General features: G+C 39.6%; 2 protein-coding genes across 3 annotated transcripts; one reads left to right on the top strand and one right to left on the bottom strand.

Annotated features, from left to right (window-relative positions):
• Positions 1 to 571: 571 nt before the first annotated feature.
• Positions 572 to 18,480, top strand: spata6 (spermatogenesis associated 6). Its single transcript, XM_072681648.1, has 13 exons — positions 572 to 661; positions 1,074 to 1,211; positions 2,289 to 2,337; positions 2,447 to 2,488; positions 3,206 to 3,330; positions 3,534 to 3,614; positions 7,267 to 7,518; positions 8,872 to 8,992; positions 11,025 to 11,065; positions 11,160 to 11,314; positions 13,754 to 13,847; positions 14,811 to 14,902; positions 17,166 to 18,480. The coding sequence occupies exons 1-13, from the start codon at positions 572 to 574 to the stop codon at positions 17,332 to 17,334; spliced, it is 1,449 nt and encodes a 482-aa protein (XP_072537749.1). The 3' UTR covers positions 17,335 to 18,480.
• dnttip2 (deoxynucleotidyltransferase, terminal, interacting protein 2) lies at positions 17,607 to 24,347 on the bottom strand. 2 transcript variants are annotated; one of them, XM_072681647.1, is made up of 8 exons: positions 24,267 to 24,347; positions 20,818 to 22,967; positions 20,595 to 20,733; positions 19,204 to 19,299; positions 18,877 to 19,041; positions 18,557 to 18,666; positions 17,987 to 18,087; positions 17,607 to 17,728 (listed from the first exon to the last, which is right to left on the bottom strand). In XM_072681647.1, exons 1-7 carry the CDS (start codon positions 24,345 to 24,347, stop codon positions 17,988 to 17,990), a joined length of 2,841 nt encoding a protein of 946 aa, XP_072537748.1. In that variant the 3' UTR covers positions 17,607 to 17,728; position 17,987. The 2 variants fall into 2 exon arrangements, with proteins under 2 accessions (XP_072537748.1, XP_072537747.1); XM_072681646.1 differs by having other exon boundaries at positions 17,607 to 18,087.
• Between the last annotated feature and the right edge of the window lie 1,102 nt (positions 24,348 to 25,449).

The following is a 25,449-nucleotide window of genomic DNA, read 5'->3' as shown; positions in this document are numbered from 1 at the left end:
AACAGTGCTGTAGGTACTTTTATCATGTTTTATCATATACATTTATTCTAGTAATTCAACCATTTAAACCGACAATTTGACCATTTACAAACTGGCCTTCTGAACTCTTATAATCTCAGACGAGCGTCAGGTTTCCGGTAGATTGAGAAAATATTTAGGAACATTTTAAATATCAGTTCTTATAAATTTTTTTTAAAAGAAAAGTTAAGACAAAAAAAATCTTAAGATTTTCTAAGAATAAAAATGTATTAAAAATAAAGCACATCTAAGAATGTCTACCTTAAGACACTTTTGTGAAGCTGACTGGCTAAAAATGTGTACCTGGTAAATGTAATTAATTTAATTTATGTCATGCATGACAAAAAAGGCTCCCAAATAGACCTAAATGCACTTTATTTGAGCGGAAACCGCTTGTAGGGCGTACAAACACACGCACTATGTAGGGCGCAGGGGCCTGTTTGAGACTCGCCTCCTGAAGATCACATGACCGTTTGCTCATTTCCCGGTTTCCCACAGCGTTCAAACTTTTAAACTGAGGGCGGACTGTATCCATAGCAACGGCCAGTTAAAGATGGGACGAGTGACGCTGCCTAGCAAGCCTTTACCCTCCAGAGCAGGACAGAAAGCGTTGAAATGCACCGTGGAAGTAAAACTGCACGCTGTAAGTTCACACATGCCCCTGTGTCCTCACTGTCCTCACTGTCCCCACTGTCCCCACTGTCCCGTTACTCAGCTGCTTAGATACTGTGTTTACTTACTGACAGCGACTCTTGCTAACTAGTGCTAGCTGGGAGGCAACGTTAGCGGATGTTGCTAGCTAAGGTTTAGCTCTGTGCTGAATATGACTGACTTTTTATGTTTAAACGTTTCGACTTTTAGTTCAGTGCAGTGGGTAAAAGTCTACTAATTCGCTAAAAAAAAAAAAAACTAAATGGCTAGCTAACTTAGCTAGCACTACTCCCAAGTTGTGTCTTAGCATCTGACAGCTGTACAACCGTAGCCAGCTAGCTAGCTGCGTTATTAGGAAGCTGGTCCTTTAAGTCACATCCGATTCTCTCGCTGTAACCTTTTAGGTCACCTGTCCGGGGGTTCTGTTACCGTCCCGAGAGGACGTTTACCTGAGTGTCCGAATGATGGGACGGTACCAGAAAACCAAGTGTGTATCCCCCGTTTTCCCCCTTCTGCTGCACGAAAAGATGGTGTTTACTAAGGTAAGACTGTGCAGTAGAGCAGCTCACATGCAGAGTGTCATCAAATCAGCTCGAAGTTCAGTGGTCTAAAAAGTTAGGTCACCCCTTGAAAACTCCTTTTTGTATTTTATTTTTTATATTTAAACATATAGGCATTTGATCTTCATTTAACAATATTGAAAGATTGATGTGATATATTACATTAATATGCTGTAAAATGTATAGCTAATGTTCTGAAATGTTCTTGTAAAGGAGAAAGTTAGGACCCCTTATCCCATAACAGCTGGTATTTCCTCCCCTTTGGTGGAAATAACTATAGCTGTGTGATGTTTTAGCTTTGAGCTTTTGGACAGCTTTTGGTCTCACATTTTCCTGATGTTTTATGTGTTTTTTTTAATATACAGTAAGGGGTTTCTTCTTGCATACCTCCAATACAATCTTGTGGAGTCTCTTTCTAATTGTAGATGATGTACTTTGACATGAAGTGTGGTAAGAGCTGTAGGGCTATAGGGACCTGTAGGCCCCATGATGACATTCTAGGATTGTTGGAGACTTCTTTACACATCATGGTCCACTCTGGGCATGCGGACAGTGGAGCGGCTGATTTCTTATTATTCTGAGATCTTTCCGGACTCCAAAATGCATCTACAACCTGGATCTGGCCATGGTGATGCCACTCACATTAACAATCAGGAGCAATAGAATAGTAATTTAGACCCCCCAAACCCCTCTAACCATGTTCTAATCATCTGCAGACTCTAATTTTAGACATTTGAGGGTAGTTATAAACATGGGGGTGTTCTAACTTTTTCCTGACAAAAAATGCATTTCTATTAATTACATTTTTTTAAAAAATCATGTAATTATATTACTTCCATTTCTCAGTGTGACATTTTAAATGTAAAAGAAAAAAGACATAAGTTTTAATGGGATGTCTTAATTCTTTCAGGTAATGGTATGTCTGTGGTATGCAGTATTGCTTCTGTGTGTTGAGTAATGTTCTCCTATGTGTCATAATCGCAGTAACTCATATTTTACAAAGATTGATTGGAAATCAAAAAAAATAATTGTCTTTTTTTCTGTCTCCCTCTTTATTAGATCTTCTCAGGAGCAGTTGACCCTGGTGATATAGCTGATCATCTGGAGAGTAAGAGCTATTTGTGTTGTGCTTGGTTCTCTGCTTCTACTCCACATCCGCATAAAGTCTGGATCGATAAACTCATAAACACTTCTACACCTTTTTGTTTTCCCTGCAGATGATACAACCTGTTTCGAGCTCATCCAGCTTGTCCCCCCAGGTAAGGATCACCTGCTCCATCCACTGCAGGGCTGTATTATAGGTCATGGTATTGTACCTTAATCCTGACTTTAGATTGATTGAGTCTGCTCACTTGCTGTTTACTGAAACTCAGACATCCGGGCAGCTGAGTATCTGATGCTGTTCTCTGGTTTTCCCTGGCTCTTGTTGTAAATCCTGTAAATTTGATTAATATTGTAATCTCGTCTCAATGCAACATCAGCGCTGGTAATAATTACCGTTGTTAGATGTAATTACCGTGAACTCCAGGGACACTGTTGTAAATAGTGTTTTTGTGGCCATCAATGGGATCACCACATCACGTTAATACAAATGGCTTTCATGATGATGCCCAGCTGCCAACAGCATGTAGTTGGGCTTTTGACATCCTATTACTGTCTCCCACTACGCTGAAGGCATTTAGACTTCTTAAATGGCTGATTTCAGGGATCCCACATGTCCTGGAAAATAACTGGTTACTCCTGGAATCCAACATCCTGACCTCACTAATGCTCGTCACTGAATGCAGTCAAATCCTTACAGCAGTGCATCAAAATCTTGTAGAAGCCTTCCCTGAAAAATCTATCTATTGGGAAAATTCTTCTTTGTAAAAAGAATGAGAAGCCTGATTTTGTGATGCCATGTTGATGATAAGAAGTTCTTAGATTAGCATTAAAAGCCAAACATGAACCTCATTTTGCCCTCTCGCTTTACACAGAGGGTGAAATTCTGGCCACTCTTCAGGAGAACACCAGAGACTTCCTCTACCCAGGCCCACGGCTGACTCCCCAAACCCCTGGCTCAGAAAGAGAGATTCTGATGAAGAAATCTGTCTCCTTCCCGGTGTGCATCTCTTCCACTCTCTGTGCTGTCATATCTCTGATGCATCTTAAAAGCCAGTGCCTTTTTCCTGCTATTTGCTTGAGGACATAGATTGTTTGGGCAAATTGATCTGCCAAGAGTGTCATTATCTTCCGTTGCCCTCTGTCTTTGCATCATTTTAAAAGTTTTGTTCTTTCTTTTTTTATCTTCTCTTGTTCCCTCAGGGGATCTCGCCCAAAGTGGAATTTTCCACTGCGTCTGTTATTGAGGAGTGTGATTTGAAAGGTAGCAAGTCAACCTTCTCAGTAAGTCTTGTTTTTTTCCACATAGTTTAGTAGAGATTAGAGATTTGCAATTTAGGAACCTTAAAAAGAAAATTCGATCTGAACTTTGCTGTTTTGGGATTTGCCTGTGCAGTTACACAAGCTTAAGTGCAAAGACGTTGATGTCTACACGCTGAAAATGAAAGTGTGTGTTGTAGTTGCTTCTTGTATTGTAGCAGTTTTACAAACATTCCCACATACATACTCTTTAGTAGAAGCTTAATTACACAAGTGAGTTGTCCAACAATAACCATTTCCATTTCCATTTATGGCATTTAGCTGATGCTCTTATCCAGAGCGACTTACAAGGCTACTGGTATTACAGAGGTGGGCCAATGTAGTGTTAGGAGTCTTGCCCAAGGACTCTTATTGGTGTAGCGCAGCACACAGACCGGGATTTGAACCCCAGTCTCCCACGTGGTGTGGTAGCTCCCTGGCAGGTAGTGGTGTTATCTGTTGCGCCACACCAACCACGCCATTTAATGCCGATAAATGACATTTTTGCCACCCCCAGGTGGTTGAAGATTCAGTTCCTGTGTGTGTGTGTGTGTGTGTGTGTGTGTGTGTGTGTGTGTGTGTGTGTGTGTGTGTGTGTGTGTGTGTGTGTGTGTGTGTAACTCCTTCGATTAATGATGCAATTGAACGGATTCCATCTGTTACGTAGTGGTGGGCATCGTCCTTCCAAATTCCAAACATTCTCACATTCTCTCTTTTTTTATTTGTGATCTGTTTAGATGACAGGGAATGTAGGATTTCTAAAAAGATGATTACATATTCTAGTAGGGGTGTGACAGTACATGTATTCATACGGAAACATCCTGGTATGGGGATCACAGTTTGGTACACGCAATCGCATGGAGAATACACGGTCAACGTCTTTATGGTAAATACAGTAACTTCACAAGCACATGTGCCACCAGGAACCTTAAGCTCTGTAGGATGTTGGAATTGCGTTGTTGCATTGCTTTAGTACTGTTGCTCACTGTAGTCTTGCTTGCCCCCTCTTTGAGTGAAATGACATCCGGCTTTTTTAACATTTAAATGAACTTATTTCAACTCATGAAATCATGTTGGATTGGAAGAGGACAGTGTGCTGATGTTGTTGCCTGTGAGTGTATGTAGAAACATATCCAGCATGCCAACGTTTACACTTTATTGCTTAATTAACTACAGGATGCATTAACTATCTCGTGGCAGAATAAACGGCACTAAATGGAACAAACTCTTCTTTGCACAGCTGTCTGTTTTCTTTGTTGTACCAAACCAAACCCAACTGTTACACCTCTAGATTCTAGTAATATTAACCATGTTATTATTGTATAGTGCCCTGATTTAATATGTAATGCAAGGGAGATTTGAGAGGGAAATGGTTTTTGAGAGACATTCGCAAAATTATGCGGCGACTCATATAGAATAGCCCTGTCAGTCAAACTAATTGTCTGCCCCTATATATCTTTCATCACTTTGGCTACTGACATCCCAATGGTTTAACAGCACCTTCAGGGATGTGCCTTTGCTGTGGAGGTAATTACACACAGCAAGATCACTGAGGCTGATATCTAGCTCGTGAGACTCCATCTTTTATTTGTTTTGTTTGGAAAAACAGATGGCCTATCAGTGCTTGAATCATAGATTCTCCTTTAGCGTTCTCGTGGCCATGTCCTTTGCATAAAGGGCAGCTTGAAGACAACTGCGTGAAATTTCCATTTTAATGTCTCAAATGGAGAATATCCATGACTCTTTCAGGTTTCTGTTGTGCCAGTGATGCTATCGGTTTAGCGGTGTAATGGCTTCTGATGCGCGTATCCTTGAACGTGCTTTTAGGAGGCAGACTGCGTCAGACTAAAGTGCTCATCCATTTATCAGAGAGCTCACAAACATGAACGGAGCCACTAGAAAAGTGCTTTTGTTCCAGAGTCGGTTTTCTTAAAGAAAAACTTTTTGATTATTATGGCAGACAATGGCTTGAATACTAGAGACCAAAATTACAGTCTGTATAGAAATTATACAGATGAGGCTTAATAGACATTAATGGCCAAGTAGCAGATCCCTGAAGGATGTTGCCATCATAAACTGTCAGGAATTCCTCTCTACCATTAAGGGAAGAAGGGATTACTTTCTGAAACTTTTCAGCTTTACTTTAACAGCTTTAGTAAACTATGAAACCCCTATTAAATTGATTTAGTGAAGTTTTTGACATGACTTTGGCCCAAGTGATCACAACCTGCCGTTGAAAGTTTTTTGGGAACCCTGTCTTGTCCAGTTCCGCAGTTCTACTGTCACTTTCTCTGGTTCTTGTGTTTTTTGTGCATGTGCTCTTTTTGTGGCCGGTTCTGGTTTGGACTTGACACGGCATGCTCTTAAATGGGCTTTCTCCGCATGATTTGCATGCATTTGAACAGAGCTTGTTTCTGCTTTAATAAGCTACTTGTGGCGCTGGCTTTGTTGTTTCAAGGACATCCGGCTTTATCTTCCGTTACCAACACCAGCAGAGCCACTAATCACATCAGACAAGCGCGACTCACGCTTTAAAATGGACTCTTTGTGCCTCCACCAAAAGAAGAGAGGAGAAAAGAAAAGAGAAAGAAGGAAAGGACAATAAAGGGAAAGAGCTACTTAGTTTAATTTCATTAGATCTGTTCCCTTCAAATAGCAATCTCTATCAGGATTTATTTTTCTCTGCTTTTTTTTTTTAAATGACTTAATATGCCAGGATGTTCCAATTAGCATTTAAATTATCTTTGTTTTTTTTTGTTTTTTTTTTACATCCATGTAATGCCATTATCATATTAGTCTGAAACCGACCATCAAATGCAATTAACATTTTTAAAAATGTATTTATCTAAGCAGCGCCCGCAGGAACCTAGTTATTGCCGCTCAGAATTATGTTAGCCAAGATTAGAGTTATTGAAGTCATTCGCCTGCAAAGGTGAGACTGGAACAAGGAGAAAAGCTTTATGGCAGGCTACATGCATTAGGACTGGGCTTGGCTTTGTGTTTGGGTCGTTAGAATGGTGTAAAAGTAAGAAAAGTGTTGAGAATAAGAATTACAATAAAATCATTTATCATTGTAATTTTAATGAACTATATGTTCAAATGTTTGTGGACACCCCTTCTAATGAATGCATTCAGCTACTTTAAGTTGCACCCATTGCTGGCACAGCTGTGCGAATGTGCACACAGACACACTCACACACACACACACACACACACACAGCTTCTCTAGTCCCTGTAGAAAAATCTTGCCAATAGAATAGAACTCAGACAAACATGCCAGACATGGGCTAGAGAGATATCAAGCACCCCAGCATTGAGCTGTGGAGCAGTGGAACTGTGTTTTCTGGCATGATTGTGCTCCATCCAGTACTCTTAGGATGAAGTGGGGTGGCGATCATTTAACATCCTGGCCCCACTAATGCTGTTGTTGGCTGAATGCAATCAAATGGTCACTGCAATGCTTCAACATCTAGTAGAAAACCTTTCCAGCACAGTAGAGACAGTTACTTCAACAAAAGCAGAATAAACTACCCTGATTAATTTCAGAAGAAACAAGGAATGAGCAGGTGTCCCAATACTTTCGTCCATAAAGTGAATTAATCTTTAATTAAAATGCTCTTCTATTTTCTTTTTCTAGGCATCTAACCCTTCTCATACTAAGCCCTGTTGTGTAAGAACAAGCCCTACAGGAAAGCGGAAGATGAAGCCAAGCACAGCGCCACCGTGTGGTTACCAACAACCCACAGTAGCTTCGCAGACCCGCTCCCCGTCACCCTACACCCACCGCAGGATGTGCCAGCTGTCTGAGGACGCAAGACAACGCCTCAGTTACCTCCAGCTTGGGCCCTACACCTTCAAGAAAGAGACAGCACCTCAACCTCCTTTTGTGGTAACACCATGCTTGTCTTTTTTGCCAAGTTAAAAGTTAAAAATAAAAATTCTAGCAAGATTTAAGCGAGATTGATGTATTCTTTTTTCTGTTGTTCAATTTGAGAGTGAAAAAAGAACATTTATTAAAACTTCTCTATATAAAACAGTCATGTATGCAAGAACCTCACAGAAGTAGAAGCCTATTGCAATGAAGAATGGGTGAAAATCCCCTAAACAAAAACTGAAAAACTCTTAGCTGCTACAAAAAGTGTTTACAAGCTGCGGTACTTGCCAAAGCGGCTGTTGATAATTACTGATCATGATCATTTCAGAGCATTGCTGTAAGGTTTCAATTGCATTCAGCTAAAAGAGCGCTAGTATGGTCAGGATGTTGGAGAATCATCACCCCACCTCACCCACAACTCATCAACTCACAACTGGTGTGATGGAGCTCCATCACACCAGAGAACACAGTTCCACTGCTCCACAGCTCAATGCTGGGGGGCTTTATACCCCTCTAGCCTACACCTGGCATTAGGCATGGTGCCAATAGGGTCATGTTTATCTGTTCCAGAGAGTCTGATTCTTTTGGCAATGCTTTTCTACAAGTTGGCCTGCCTTCAGCATGTAATAGTCTTTTATATTATAACTTTCGTGCATTTAAAAAGCTATGCTGCTAGCAAGTGATTTAGACTGCAGTGTCAACCCCATCTCCAGCTCAGTCTGTCAGCCTCTTTCATGAGCGAAATGCAGAGAGAGTACCCCCTCCTGTTTCCTTTGGAGTGTTTTCGCTAAAACAAGTCCGGAGGTGTAAATATCAAAGCTGTCATGCTATGAAAGGCGAGATTCAGATCCAAGTCATGTGATATCAGCGTGGCATTTTCCATTCTTGGGCCTTTGGAGAGAAAAAAAAAGGAGTAGCTTTTTCGGAGCAAATCCTGAGGCGACAATTAACCTAAGTAATTAAGAGTCAGACCCTGATTAACAAATGCATGCTCACTATTTTGGCGGATTAGCTCTGTGAATGTATTATCAATGTCTGTTTAAAGTCAGCATTCTTGTTTGTATGAAAGCAAACGGAGCGTTTCATCATATGGCTGTTTAATTTCAGTAGCCGCACTTTAATTGAACTCTGAAAATAGGCCTGACACCAAGGCACCTGGACTGAGTCGGTTAGATGAAACAAACTCGTCACGCTTTAACCTTCTCCGAGAAGTGATTAACTTCTAAATGAAAGACAAATTCAGATGAATAAATAACGCCCCTGTGTCAATTGAATGTTGGTGTACATGTCTTCACCTGCTAAAACAGAGTCTACAGATTATTTCTCTTTTGAAGAAAGGACAAAGCTGATTGATTTCTTTGTTTGCAGGTCCCCCATAGTCCAGACTCCTCGCTAACTGCATCCTCCACATCCCCTCCAGCTCTTCCATCTTCACCTAAGGGAAGCTCTTTTCACCAGACATCTGTGAGTTTTGCTGCAGACCTCACAGGTTCGGATATATTGATTCTACTATATAATCTATTATATTATACTGTATAAAAGATTAATATATTTGTAAGTAAAAAATTAAAGCCTAGAAGGTTTAGCATTAATCTGGTAGACATTCATGCAGTCAGGTCATCTGTACTTGATTGTTTGCACTAGTGATTTATCTTGTGTTTTAGGTACAGGTCTACACTCTTTAAAATAGGGCTGGGCAAGTAATCAAAAAGTTATCGAACGCAACATTTAGAACCTGTAATCAATTTAATCTTGTCTATGGAGATTATTTAAAAATGTTTTAGGTGTTTTGTGTTTGTGTTTTCATGTACTGTCCCCTTAAAAAAACATACTACTGCGTGTGTAGTCGTACAACTCAGCCTCATCCAGTTTGCTACATGGAAGCAACATGAAGGAAAACTCAAGCAAAAGTCAACTGAGCAACTCGAGCAGCTTATATAATCATTTATTAAACATAATAGAGACTACTAAAATGTTCAGTTAATCATGAAACTAATTTAGGGTCATCTCACCCAGCACTACTTTAAATTAAGTTCAAAGTGCAATGCCATAGAAGAACCAGTTTTGGTTCTCTAAGAAAGCAGTATTTGGATAGGTCTTTACATAACTACAGTGTTGACTACAGCAAAATTTCTGCTACTGGGAATAGCTTAGAGAGTAAAAGATGATCTGAGTTTCAAACGTTTTGGACACCCTGCATGGTCAGTACTTATAACTTATACAGTAATACTGCCTTTGACAAATACTACAGCTTGTAAACACTGTTTGTTTTGGGAATGTTTGCTCATTCTCCATTGCAAATGAGTTCTAGCTCTGTGATGTACTTTGTGCATCTTGCATACACTGCTCACTTGAGGTCTAGCTGTGGATATTCAATGATTATTATGGTGGGGGGCTGTGAGAGCCATGGCAAAAGCTGCAGCTTGCACTTATACAGGTGCGCCGTTGTGGATTTTGATCATTGTGTTTCTGTTTAGGTTCTTATTACTGATGTAAGGTACAGGTGTGATTTTTGCTTCCAGAATTTGCTGGTATTTAATTGAATTCATCTAGCAATCAATACATGTTCCTTGTGGTTTTTCATGAAATTCTTTTTTCTTTCAAAATACCTATGGACATTGTGGCCAAAATGTTCTTAAATTCCTTAGTCCACAGGACTTGCTTCCAAAATGCACCAGGCTTGCATCAGGCACAGAAGAACAGGGCACCACCACTCCAGAGTCAGTTCAATCTTTCTGAAGGTCTTTTGCAGTCAAACATGGGTTGGAATTGCCTTTTTAGCAATCCTACAGCCAGCTTTCTTGGTCTTTCAGAGCTCAACTTTTCCTGATAACTGCCATTTCTTAAATCCATTAGGCATTGAGAAATTGGCTAACTATAAACACATTGCTATCTTATTATGGCCTGCTGTTTTGTGGGTATTAATAATACAATTATTATTATGTTCATTATTATGAATTTCCTAATAATTACAGTGAACATGCTCATTAAGGTCTGAGACATTTGTAAAAGTTATTTGAGAGCTCCTGTCTTATTTTTTAATGCCCTCTTCTACTGAGTTAAGTAGACACATAAATTTTGACCAGAGTTGCTCAAACCTCATTCTAGGAAGAACTACTAGATTCATTGAATCTGGTCCTTCACACAGACAAACCTCTCTTTAAACCTATTTTAAAGCATGAATCTTTAAAGAAGCAAACTTTTCTTTTTTGCCTCAAAGAACCCCTTTGTGACACTTGGTAGGGAGGTGGGGGAGTACAAAATAAAAACTTGGAGTAGCACAACTTGTGACTGTTCTTTAAAAAAAATCCATATTATACAGATAATATTGGGATGAATGTGACAAACAGTATCAGCTGCCTGTGTCATGATGCTCTTAAATAACTACAAACATATCCCTGCAGTTAATTAGGAGAATTGCTATCCTTTTTTCATCTTCTTATCATAGCTTATATGTATATGTTTATTACCTTTTTATTTTTACTTTCCACTTTTACTTAAAGGTGTTTTTGACTCCATAGATCCTGCACTTTATGGAAGCTTCAGGGCAAAGTCTTCTACAGTAAGTTACAGATATTCAGTCAAGCTGTGAAACACCACGCTAATTTTATATAGGATAATATGACTCAACTATTTATTGTGAATTTCATTTCCAGGCAAGACGTCATTCTTTGGATATGCCTCGTATGTCCTCTGGGGCTACATCCATAACTCCTCCTCACAGGAAATCACCTACCGACCACTCCACCCCTCTACCCAGTAGTCTCAGGGATGAGAGTCCACTACTGAGTCGCTCTTCACTCAGGGAAAGGTAGGACCAGTATCACCTTTACAGTCATGCTAAAGTTATTTAGGGTGTGGCAGTACACAGGCTCTATACAATATTTTAATCTGAGGTCATGATTTGATTGAATTTTTGAAGTTTTGACATTATCGTTTCTTCAAACCTGAATGGTTTGGAAAAAAGTAGTCTCATGTACACAATATTGAGCGAATGTAAGCTATGAACAACACAAAAACATAAACAGTCTTGTATTTAAACTTAACATACACTATATGTCCATATATGTTATGTCTTTTATCCATGACCAATGAGAGGGACCAAGAGGCATATCAGTGTACTGTATTGTAGTTGTTACCTGGTTAGAAATGATCGTGATCTACAGTGAGTTCTGTTCTTCTCCACAGAGGTTTTTGCCAGAGCTCCATTTATTGAACAGATTGATTTCCATTAAGTGCACTGTTGCACAAAGGACAGAAGAGATTGTCTGCTTACTTTTTAGTTTGTACACCTGTTCTGATCTCATGTTTTCTTTTACCATGAGGTACAGTCAGCAATGTACATTGATTTCAGCTAAACTAAACTTTTATATTTGGTTTGCTGTTGCGTATGTATCACATAGTCTTACTGTCAGATATTAACTTTACTTCACGTTACTTCACTTTATGCAATTAAGGCTGTTATTAACACCTCAAACATATATTGACTAAAAAGAAAGATATGTGATGCAGTAGTTAGGTGTTTTCCACCCTTTTTTAAAATCTATATTTTGTTGTCCTTTTTTCCTTGTTCAGTCTACATATAGATAGCAAAAGAATGGAGAGGTCTACCCTATGGTGTGTCCCCTATGAATTTCCAATTATGTGATATTGACTAAATGCTCATAAGCTCATAAGAGCAAAGCCAAATAAAAAGGGAGCCCTGCTCTCAATCTATATTTTGATCTCAGATGACGTGAGACGAATTTTACCCCCTCACCCTACATCTTCAAATGACGAGATGTGATGTCCGGTCATGTTTGTTCATTACTTTAAAGAAAAAAGACAAAAATCCCTGAGAAAACAAGGGGAAAAGGTATTGATTGTGTTTCGGCGAGATCTAATGCGTCTGACCCGACGCTCGGTTTAATAAATTCTGAGAGACCCTTGTCATTGATCTGAACAACAGGCTGCTAAACCAGCAAATGTTTGTTTGTTTGCCTGTCTCTCCACCTCTTTTTTTTTTTTTTTTTTTTTTTTCCTACCCCCACCTTCTCTCCCGCAGGGACAGAGGCAAACATTTAAAATCAATAGACAATTTTAAACCGAAGAGTAAATTGGAGAGTAAATAGTGGGAAATGTATGATACTTTTGTCTGGATTGAAAGCATGACCGGAGTCAGAGGGCCGCAGATTAAGGCCAGCTTGGAAGATTCAGACAATCAGAGATCAGGCACGTCTTTTGGAAGTCTTTGATGGGAAGTGAAATGATGCCTTGTGAAGTTCAGTCTGTCCTCTCTGCACTTGTTGGATTCTTGTGTGCTAATCCTTTGGCCCAGCTAACTGTCTGAAGCACAGCCTACATTAGGTCCATTAAAGATAAAAACCACCGAGGTGTACAACCTCTCATACAGATTGGATTTTGCTTTCCTGCCAGTCGTGACTCTGCTTTACGAAACTGCCTTCCTCTGTGTGTGTTCCAAGAGAAATGTCATTTTATTTCGTAGTAAATGAAGTCAACTGTCCCTCTGTATTACATTCCTGACCTTGGAGAGAGTTGAAAAGTGTAAATGATGCATCTGGATCCATCTGTCCTACCTTTTAAAATGCCCATGTTGGCTGTGTTAGCTGAACTAGAGGAACATCATTGACAAGAGATTGACAAGACTAATATACATTTGTGCATAGACATTCATGAATTAACTTAATGCACTTTATGGAACTTGTTCAAAGGTAGGGAACTATCTGCGTTACCAGTATTTTCCACCATCATGTCCCACTCCAAAGGACATAGCACAGACTAGTGGTTAAACAGGGTATTACATTATGGTTATACAAAAGAATGCAGTCAGAATTAAACCATAGTAGAACAAAGACCATGAAGTTAGAATTTTAAAAAAGTAAAGATTTTGGCTTTAGAAAAAAGACAGAAATACAGAGCTTTTAGAAATCTTTAGAAATTTAGAAAGTTGGAGAGTTTAGTATTAATAACAAATATATTTAATTAAGCTATAAATTTGGAATATTTTTAACATTTGTGTTATAATTATTCCAAAACATCTGAAACAAAGTTTCTGAATCTTGAGTGAGGATAGGCCCTGACTAAAACAGTTGAAATTATGGTTCACTGTTGAGAACATAGTCCAAGAAACTGTCCCATGTTTGTAATTCTGGTACTTTGGTATTGTGCCAACCAACTTTAGACATTGTGCTATATTATCATCTCGACCCTTTTTATTACCAAGCATTCCAATGATTTCACTTCTGTCCAGATTTCACAGCCCAAACAGTCCGTCGCAGTGGGAGCAGATCCACAGCCGTGTTCAGAGGATTTTAAGCACACATGCCACTCGCAAGCTCTCATTTGTAAGTAACAACTGATCACCACATCCTCTTAAGGGTAGTGTAAATTCTGAGTGACAAAAGTTGACCTTTATGTTTATGTCCAACCCCAACCAAACCAAAAGGGGTCCATTTTAGGCCGAACACTGTTCATTCGTAGGTGGAGTCATGTTTTGTTTTGCAGTTGTGAATGTTCATCAGTACACATGATTTCTCTGTCAAAATGAAGAATTACAAGAAACAAAGAATTGATTGTCAAATAGTCAAAAATTAAGCAAATTTGGGATGCTTTAATTAATCGATTGAATTCTGGTTCATGTATACATTTCTTTTATTAATTCTCCCTAGCAAATGAATGTGGTAATCACCTTATGCGCTTATTCATGGGTTTTCTTCATCTTTTATAGCCTCTTGAATCCCTTGTCTTGTGGAGTTCCAGCTCAAGAACTGTTGAAACATTTTCCTTTAAGAAGCGTCACCTCCCACATTTCAGTAGCTGGAACACGTTGGTGGAAAAACCAAAGCAAAAGCGTGCTAATTACTCTAAAACCCCTCCAAATCCTCCCTGAAATTAACAAAGCGAGCGAACGTGTATGTGTGTGTGTTTTCAGTGGGAGGGAGGTCTGCTGGTGGAAAGCTGTCTTCACAGGCTTGAATTTTCAGATACTAAACAGAATGAAGGAAGGTGCCACTGCAGCACAGCTGCCTGCCAAGCAAATCAGGCAAATGTGTAATCCACTCCAAACTCAAATGAAGAAATATGGAGGACTTGCTTTAAGAGTTTTAATGAAGTTGCTAAAAAGATCTACTTTTACAAATGTTTTACCCCTTATACAGTTGTCAAATGGAAGTTTCCTGATTATTCTGGTTCCTATCTTCTGCCTCAGTCAACTTCTTTGCAATCGTTTTTTATCATGAATAAAGGAAATAGTTGATAAAGTTCTGAATTTGTAAGACATCCCTCTCCCTGCATATGTGTTTCTGTAGGAGAAAGAGAGTGAAGAAAACAAATCCAGTCAGTGCACACCGGTTTCTTCCTGCCCTGACTCTCTGTGTAACAGCCAAGCACAACCTGACAGGTAAACACCCCTGACTTTGTTAAATCATGTGTAGAACTGAATATGTGTGCATGTCGCTGTCCCACAAAAACTCATATTTAGTTTTTTAATGTTTTGACACATTAAATATAAAGCGTTGTTCTTTAAATTGTGTCAGAATTTCCTGATAAGTGTACCAATAGAAAACCTCTTAAATTATTAGAATGAAATCTTTTTATATTGACTTCCATTCAAAGTTACGAAGGTTTTTTCTTCTTCTTTTTTCTTCTTCTCTGATTCTGCATCTGATTTTGTTTAGTTGGTAACTGCTCAGTTTCCTAATGTAAAATTGCACATAAAAACAGAGTCATTCTTCTGCTAAATTATGTAAAGCCTGACTCAAGTGTATATTAAAGTCTAACGCATGTAAATGGGAAAGGAAAGTAAAAGCACATTTTTATGGGTTTTATTTTATTTAAAACACATTATGCAGAAGTCTAAAGATAAACTTGCATTGCCTGGTTCCTCAGTTGTGCTCCAAATTGTTTTAATAATTAATTACAAAGTAGTTTTCCCAAAAAGGTACTGCAGACTGTTGTGTTTAATGATGCCTAGAGTGTTTTATAAAATAAATGTGTAAATACATGGTCCTTGAGAGTGTGCAAGTTCAAAGCTATGAAAAATACATTACCTCACTGTGTTTTGCTGCTCTGCTTGGAATATTTGTCTTCACGTAAAGCTAGCATAGTGTTGTGCTCAGTGTTGGATCATTTCAGACGAGCTGGTGGGAGGGGAGGTGCAACTTATAATTGGTCGGGATTGTTTTTCCTGGCCTGCTGGTGCATGCCGACATAATCAAAAAGCACATGATGTTTTAGAGGTGGGCAAACATCTTTGCATGTTGATGGACTATAAGAATCAAGAACTGCCTTTTAAATGATATGATGAATCATGCTTAATATACCCAGGAGCATGGACTAACATTGTTTAAGGCTCAGTTTTGTTGGCTTAAAATGTATGTAATTATGTATTTTCTTTAGTTATACTGCAGAATGTGCAGTTGTTTTATTAGCAGGGCATGATGCTCATTTATGACATACAAGAAGAACAGTATAAATGAACCTGACAGGGGCATTTATTTTTCAGTTTCACACTACAGCATAGTTCCACATCTAAGACATTTAATGAATGACCCAGAGAACTGGTATTGATTAACAATAGCCAAAGAATTTGAATGAAATTAATTCCAGCCAATAATTTGCCAGTACTGCCCCAAGAATTCACAAAAAGTTTGTGTAAATACTTTTTTTGTTAACAGCTTCTGCCTTTATCCTACATGGTTCACACTTGAGTGTGAAACTTTACCACCGGTAATAAAACATGATAAAACTTCATCAGCGCAGTTGCCACTGATTAATTATTCAAAACATCGTTCCTGACATCAGATTTATAAAGAGTTGCATAAAATGACCAGTATTTGCAACCTAGTCTCAGACTAATGCCTTCACTGAACACAAAGAGCTTTAGCCAGGGTGTAGCTTCATTAGTTTGATTGATCCAGCAGGGGGAATAGACTAGGCAGCCTGGCTAAGAAAATAAAACTAACTTGGCTTCTGACCAGCAAGTAACTGAGTTCTCTTGAATGCTTCTTTTCCAACTCTTGCTTACCAACACAAGAGGAAAGAGGTGCTGTAATTCAGAGAATTGTACATAACATAAACTCATTTTTCTTTGTTTATGCAGCTGGCAAGTTGTTGTTTTTTTTTTTGTTTGTTTGTTTGTTTTTTGCGCAAATGACACTGACCCAGCAGGTGGGGGGAAAAAATAAGTAAAATTACTTTTAATTGGCCATGGCCCAAAGGTCATAGAGACGGGCTTGGGACTTGAAGGTCGCTGGTTTGATTCTCCTGGACAGGCACAAGGAGGGGGAGTAAAGGAACAGCACTTTCTCCTCATTCCAACATTCACAGCTGAGGTGCCCTTCAGCAAGGAACCTACCCATCTTAGAATATAAGAACATCCAGCAAACATGGCATAAAGTTTGCATTGCCAGTTAGACAAACACTAACAGTATAAAAACAAATTTAGTAACAGTTGCAAAACTAAAAGGAAATTATTCTTTTTATTTCTTTATTTAAATATGGAATAGGATATTTTTATAAATTTACAAAAGGCAAAAAAGTTTAACTGCTTATTTAATGTAACCAGCCCAAAAATGAGGCTTCATCTTTGCAGTGGAAATCACTATCACTCAGTTACTTGTTGAATCAAATGCACAGTGTAACCCATGTTTTCCATGTTGCAGGGTTATTCCTGGAGAGCCATCTGTTCATTTAGATAACGGAACATTCTGGACCAACAAAGCAGCCAAATACACAGGGAGGTCCCACAGAGCAGTGTTTGAGGACAGCCTTGGCAAAATTTACAAGAACCTATACAGAAAAGCATCAAGTCCCAGTCACAGTGATTCTTAAAGCATCTGGACATCTTGACTGACTCATCTAAGCTGGCTGTGCTGTTTATGTATGCAAATTCTAACATTTGATTAACACTTAAGCCCTCATTTTTAAAGCTTTGCAAAATCACAGCTTTCTGCAACTCTGAAGTATGTGACATTCTACATGAGCTAAAAACTAATCATGAAAATTCTGCCACTTTATCTAAATCTTCAAGTCTGATTAAGTTAAGTTAAGAATATTAAGAGATAGTTGAAGCTGAATATTAAGAGATACAGAAACACAGGAGAGTGGTTTTATGTCATTTATTGGAGATCAGCTGTAAATGTGTGTGCACGCGCTCTTGCAAAAAAATTAAATCTTCCATCATGCTCTGTCATCCTCCCAGACTGGTGGCAGAGAAATCAAGTGTCTTCAGTCAGGGAAACAAAAAGAGATATGATGTTCTAAAAACGACCAGAATTGTTTTCCATTGTTTTTTAAAAATTGTTTTTTTTTTCCCCTCTAAGTATTAAAATACTAAAACATCATTCAATATCACTCTTTCCATTAAAAATGTTAAAAAATAAAATGTACATACATTTGATAAAGCGTACAGAAGCTCCAACATTCTGCTTAGTATTTACAGAAACATTAGAACATCACTAAGGTGTAAAAATGAAAATCTTACATTATTTCTTTTTATGAAATGTATGCTTCTTTTTATTCATCTTTCCAGCTGACTCTGCTGCTTTTTCTGACATGATCTCTTGATATTTCCTCTTGTTAAAGCTGAAAAAAAGAAAGGAAATTGAATTGTTACACTTCACAAAAAAACTCTAAGAAACATTAAATAGTAGTTCATATAGTGGACAAGGCAAATATACTTTGAGCCGCTGAAGATAAGAGGCAGATAAGATGCAACAACATGAAATGTTTACAATCCTAGGGAGATCATGAACAAGCCATTAAGAGAATTTCTTTTGTATTATCTGTTTTCTGGCAACATTCAGTTTTAAACAATAAATAGTATCATAGTTTATTTTTACATGAACATTCTCCATGACCATTATTCTTTTGTACAGGCTATAATTTTTTGTTACTGTAGCTTTCAGATGGATATGTAAATGACTTCTGTTCTAACTGGCTGCCCTGTATTGTGCCTTATTCTTTATTAAAATTATTACTGTATGTGTAAATATATAAATTGATATATATATATATATATATATATATATATATATATATATAGACAAGTTACCTTCTGAACTCTGCATCAGCGAGCAATTCCTCTACGATAGTCCTCTTCCTCTCTTTTTTAGGAATTCGGGAATGGTAGAAGTCTGCTGGGTTATCGACCACGGTGCCAACCTGCAGAACAGTAAATACTAATTTAAGGCAACTGGTGCTAGGCTATGTAGTCTCTCTAATTACATACACAAAGATACAAAATAAAACTACCAGCATGTCATCTGGGTAATGTATTTTTACATTAGTTTATGGAGTAAACAAACACAAATGTAACATTTTATGAGTTTAAGTTAATTAAAAAGAATAAAATAGCACAGAATAAGTCCTCACCTGGAAGTATTTTGGGAATCCTTCTCTGTCGTTCTTCTTGTAAAAGCGCTTTGGGTCCATTGCTGAACGCATCTGTAGTGCCTTGAGGTCATTCTTCAGTTCGTCAGTTAATTCAGGGGCTCGCATGTTGAACCAGCCATCTCCTGTTGTCTTAGCTTTCTCCTCCTAAACATACAAGCATTTGTTATTTTTAAGAAAGATAATTGTGCTTTATATTATAGTAATATTACTGTACAGTTAAACACCCTTAGGTAACAAATGCTACGTCATGTGCAAAGAACAAGGGTAGAGTTGTTCTCACAGGATGAGGAACTGCCCAGTGCTCACCTTACGCTTCAGTTTAGCAGCATGTTTTGATTCTTTGTACGGTGGCACAGCATCTTGCTTTTCAAAGTCAGCAACAATCACACTTTTCTTCAGCAACTGCAACAGCAAAATGAGATTTAGATTTATACAAACACAAGCATAAATGAAATGAAACAGCTGAAAGTCCCATTTGCATGCAGCACTGAAAACGTTTTTCTAAAAACCTTTCTGAGCCTTTGTATTTTTACATTCATCCATTTTTCAGATTTCTTGGCTGTGGTAAGCCGATTCTGAGAAATATGCAATGACACGCAAAAAGCTTTCTGAAAATGAATTCATTTTTTCTCTCCAGTGTCTGTTACAGGAAACCCCTACAGCAGGCTCAAAGCAAGCCATTCTCTTCCATCACACATTAGAACTACCAGTATGGTAGGTCCAACACATCATCTTTAAATCAGGCTTTAGCTCCACTGTATTTTCCTGCCATTAACAGTGCATCCCCATATGCTTAGTCTGACAAAGCAGAAAAAGGTTTAACTCCAGCAAATGAGTATGTAAATAAATGACCCAGTCATTCTTGTCTGCCATCAAACCTATATTAGAGTACCATGACAAGTTCCTGACATTAACAACCAACAGCACAGTCTGGATTTAAGCCTAAATTTCAGCTTTGGGATGTATCTAGATCTGGGATCTCAAACTCAAATGATTTGGGGGCCACTAGTCAGGCAATGTTCTCCAAATGGGGGGGGCTGTCCATGTTGTTAAAGTGAGTATTGTACTAGCTTAGTTTCTATAAGAAACTAGCTTTGTAAATGGCATTACACAGCCCCTGAAATGTGTCCTTAGTGGTATTTTTGGACATTCTGTGCACTGGACATAAAGACGGCAATTCTTCAGCCATCTAAAAAACATTTTATTCCCCATTAGGGCATTTATTCCTCTGAAAAATATAGGGAGTGGAGCACTATTGTTCGCTTCTGTACTCTAATCAAGTGTCCGTGAATCCTTATACTTTGATGCACAGCTGATCATAAATGCCATCAGACAACTCGCTGATCTGCTCGATCATTGTATTCACAGTCAAGCGCAGCCTGAGGCATGCAGTCTTTCAGAAGTTGTTCCCCTGTAAACGATGAACACGCTCAGTACAGCTTGCCTCAACTGCACATTGAGATTCAGTCAAAAGCAATGCCATGAATGGTGAGCTTGCACTGGTGCATTGCATGGGTTTAGCCAGGTGAAAATCACTGGGTATTTCAAAAACAATTATGATAACTAAAGCTGCCGTACGGGCCAGACGTGTCCTGTGGGCTGGTAGTTTGAGACCCCCGATCATGTAATATTTGGGGAACAGCACTATAATGTCTTCATAATCAATTCAACACCTTAAATCAATCAAAGTTAATTACTTCATCTTGATTCTTCTGGTCCTTGAGTTTTTTCAGGTTGTTGGAGACAGACTTTGATTTGCTGCCATCAAAACTGATATACAATCCACCAAGGTCCTTTACTTTTAGACCTGGATCAATAGCACTGGATAGTTCCGTCCTGAAACAGAGAAAGAGAGGGAGATGAAAGATGTTTATCTGTCCATGGTAATTATTTGTGAAAATGGGAAAGAAAAACTCTTACCGTGCTGGTCTGCGGGTAGTGAAGAGCACCTTCGAGTCTTCGTCATCATCATCGTCTCCCTCTTCATCAACAAAGTCTTCTTCATCCTCAGCAGCTTTAGAATCAGCAATTTTGTTTTCCTCTTCATTGCACGTGGTATCAATGTAATACGTCTCACTAGAGTGAAGTCCAGGACGTGCATCAATAACAAACAGACCATTATTTTTTGATGAATCAGGTTCCCTCGATGGCCCAGGCTGGTTTTCATCCAAGCACATGACTTCGTCTTCACCCTCCAGGTTTCCAGCCACCTCCTTGCAGTCCTTGTCTGAGAGTCCTTCGTCATCGCTCTCCTCATCCTCACTGCTATCAAGCAAACTTACAACTCCTTTTTCAGGTTTTGAGCTAGAAGGTCCCTCCTCGTCCTGTGCTGAACTCATGTCTTCTACCTTGTCTTTTTCATTTTCAACCTTCTCACCTGCCAGGCCACTGTATGTCACTGATATTGTCTGGCTAGCCGGGATCTTCTGAGCCACATCTAAGACCATTGTCGCTTCAGAATCATTAGCCTCTTCAATAACTGTTACGCTCTTCTCAACCACTTTCTCTTCCGATTCATCAACCAACTTCACACTCTTTTCAGTTTGTACTGGATCAGAACTTTTCTGCTCTTCAACATCATGGTCTTTTACCAGGTTTGGCTGACACTCTTCAGTCACAATGACCCCCTTTTCAGGCTTCATCACTACAGCACTTGCCTGATCATCTATGACATGGATCTTTTTCACTGGCTTTGGCATCTTTTCACTTTCCTCCATGCTTTTAACACTCTTCTCAGCATCTGCTTGTTCTTTAGTGCCATGGTTGTCCTCCATGTTCTCAGTATTTTCAGATACAGTGACACCTCGAATGGAACTGCTCTCAGATTCCATCTGTGCCTCTGCACCGTCATTGCTGATATCCTCATCAAGAGTTAGAGTAAGGTCCGCTTTAACATCATCTAAAATTGAACATTCTTGTCCATCTGCACTAATGACTGTTTTATTGCACTCCTCATCTTCCTCCATGTCCTCAATGTCCTCCCTGTCAGACACAGCTGCATTTACAGATTGACTGGTCGTGTCCATTAAGATTTCAGCCTGATCCTCCTTGATTTCACCCTCGGAGGCCACTGAAGGCGCATAAGACACATTGTGTGTGACTTTCACACTGCTTCTTGTCCTGGAAGCAGGCACAGCACGGTTGCTGCCAGCTGAACCAGTTCGGCTACTGCAAGGAGTGAGCCTAACCCTAAGAGAGCATGGACTATCAAGAGAAATGTAGGTAGTTGCTAACGATTCTGAATCAGAATCAAGCACAGTAACTCCAGCTTTTCTCCAGGGACTTAGGCTAGGACCGGAATGACAACCCTCGGACTCATAAACCTGGTCTTCATCGGCAGACTTGCCTTTGGCCCGCCTTGTTTTATAAGACACAGAAGCCTCGGTAGGTTCACTTTCCTCCAAATGTATAGGGATTGGCTCAGAGGGCTTTGTTCTACGGCTGCGCGTCGACCTGCGGACAGTGGATCCCTGAGGGCCAGACACTGCCGAGGAACATGAATCTGCCTCAGAAGGATCAGCATCTTCAGTGGGACCTGTAGTCCTTCTGCGGCTCCTGGTGATCATCCGGGTCTCCTTCATTTTAGACAGAGATGCTACAGAGCTGCAAGATTCTGCCTCAGAATGATCACTGTCCTTTGAGGCGGCGGATTCGGCTGGAACTGAGGCAGGTTTCTTCTGGCTTCTGACGGATCTTCTGGACTTCTTGCTGGCAGTTGCTGAAGACTCGCCTTCAGATGCATCCTGTTCTGTTGCAGCAGCAGCCTTTTCACGGCCTGCTGTTCTCCTTCTGCTCCTTGTAGTTGATTGTACTAGAACATCTGATGCCACGGAACAGCAGGATTCAGACTCTGACACATCTGCTTCATGGGTAGAGTCTGGTTGGTTTGCAGCTGCTGGTTGACGTTTAGACCTTCTTGTATCTCTTTTAGGTGCAGTTGCTGGCTTTGCGGGAGTCTTGTGCTGCACCTCTGCATCATCCTGCTGGGAGTCACTGGTCTGTTCACTCTGGGACTGCTCGGTCACTATCACTGTTCTACTTCTAGTTTTCCTGACCGTAGGGGTAGGCTCCTGTTAAACACAATTTGAACAAAAGCAATGAAAATCCCAAATGACAAGAACAATATTTTTTTTTTTATTACTGTGCCTTCAAGACTGACCTATGACATCTATTCTTACTGCCTGCTTGTAATGTGGCTCGTTCAAAGATCAGTCCAGGCTGAAACACTGTTTGTAATTTATACTAACGCCACCATTCATGGTCTATGGTGAATAGGCAGACATACACAATGTGGACACATGTATTGGGACACTCATGCATGGGTTCTCCCTAAATCCCAAATTTATCCTGCTTTTGTTGGGGTAACTGTTTCTACTGTCCAGGGAAGGCTTTTTTTTTTTTTACTAGATTTTGGAGGATTCCTGTAATTATATGATTGCATTCAGCAACAAGAGCATCACTAAAGTCAGAATGTTGGATGATCACCACCTCACCTCATCCTAAAAGTATTGGATGGAGCTGTGGAACTTCATACCCCACTAGCCCACACTTGGCATTAGGCAGCATGCCAACAGGTTCATGTTGATCTGCTCCAGAGAGTCCTATTCTATTAACAATGCGTCTCTACAGAGAGTAGACGTACTTGTGTGTGTGTGTGTGTGTGTGTGTGCATTTGCACATCTGTATCAGCATGGGTGGAAGGGGTATCCACAAACCTATTAACATATAGTGTATAATAACCAAGCTCATATGACAAGCTGTTCAGATCACCCAGTGTGGTCCAGTCCTCTAGACTGTGTCTGAAACTGATGCCTCGTTGCCTTGCTGCCCGTGGTTTAGAAGGAAGGCACGTGTTGCCATACTGTGTACCCATTTCTAAAATACTCAGCTTACTCCTGGCCTTTCTGGAGCAGCATGTAGGACTCAAATGGGACAGAACTAGCTAGGCGTCTTACAATACTGTCTGAGGAGATGGTATTTACTACAGATCAAATCGATTTAGTCCAAAGGGAACAAACCGTTCTTGCCTGAAAAGTGAAATGAGCTCATCTCCAGCTCTCAAACTTTACAGAGCCAATCATATACTTGGAAAAACAAAAACACTGAGGTGCCGCCCCGTATCAAGTGTGTGTGTGTGTGTGCCTGTTTAAGACTCATAATAGCCCAACTCTGAGATTCATACCCCAAGTTTTATTAGTACAGTAAGAGCACAGCAGTGGGCTAGCAAACTAGCTAGCGCTCCAAGTAGCCAAACCTGCCCTCGTGTAAGTCCGGCTCAGGCCTAAACCGGCCACAGTTTCGCCATGACACCAGTACTGCCTGAAATAAAGCGTTACAGATCACAGAGTTAAAAAATAGCGACAGCTTACTGCTACTTCATCGGCTGATTTTCTTTCTGGCGAAGCCACGCGTGTTCCTCTTCTGGTGGCCACCATCTTGATGCTGAGCATGCGCACTCGCTCTCCAGCGGCGCAGACTCAGAGGCGTGGGCGGAGTTGAAGCGCCGCTAAACGACGGCATGGACTCCCACTGAACCGGGCTGACAGGTCCCACTCCGGCCACTGAGACGAGCTCCCCTTACACTTACAGTGGACTGTAACATAACATTCCCAACCCTACATATGGTTTAAACTAGTATAACTGATATACCTCACACAGGCTTGAAACTTCACCTGATCATTTTTTTTTACTTTATTTATTTTGTAAAATAATGTCGCATTGCCAATCCTGACATAGACAGTATGTCCAAAAGTTTGTGGACACCCCTTCTAATGAAATCAGCTACTTTCAGGTGCATCCATTGCTGACACAGAGGTGCAAATGCAAACATACACGGCTTGTCTAGTCCCTGTAGAGAAGCACTGCCAGTGGAATAGGACTCTCTTGTGCAGATAAACATGAACCCATTGGCATCACACACACACACACACACACCTTGGCGCTGAATGCTCCCAAATCTAGTAGAAAAGTCCCTTCCTTGGACAGTAGAGTTTATAAAAACAGCACACTAACAGATGCCGAATAGAGAAGAAGATGGAAGCAAGGCTATAGGGAGTAAATGCCAGCATTAGCCGATGGCCGGTAGAGCAGGCAGGTGCAGGCCGGATGCTAAGCTAAAAGCCAGCCCTACCAGACCCCAGACCCTACTACACTCTCCTAAGCTAGCTAACCGCATACTGTGCCCACCGGCCACAGAACTGACCCATGTGTTTATATATATATATATATATATATATATATATATAATTATTATAAATAATAATAATAATAATAATAATAAATGTAACAATTATACACCAAGGAAAAAGTTAAAATACTACAGTCTACATAAAAAAATAAGTAATATATAATGTAATGTCCATATTATATGTATATATAATATGGACAATTGTTACAATTGTTAAATTGTATAATTTTTACATTTATTATTATTATTATTATTATTTATAATAATAATATTATATATATATATATATATATATATATATACACAGTGCCTTGCAAAAGTTTTCAGCCCCCTTGAACTTTTCAACCTTTTGCCAAATTTCAGGC

The sequence above is a fragment of the Salminus brasiliensis genome, chromosome 6, assembly GCF_030463535.1.
Source record: "Salminus brasiliensis chromosome 6, fSalBra1.hap2, whole genome shotgun sequence".
NCBI lineage: Eukaryota > Metazoa > Chordata > Actinopteri > Characiformes > Bryconidae > Salminus > Salminus brasiliensis.
The sequence above is the reverse complement of the archived record's forward strand: the minus strand, read 5'-3'. Positions and strand labels throughout refer to the sequence as shown.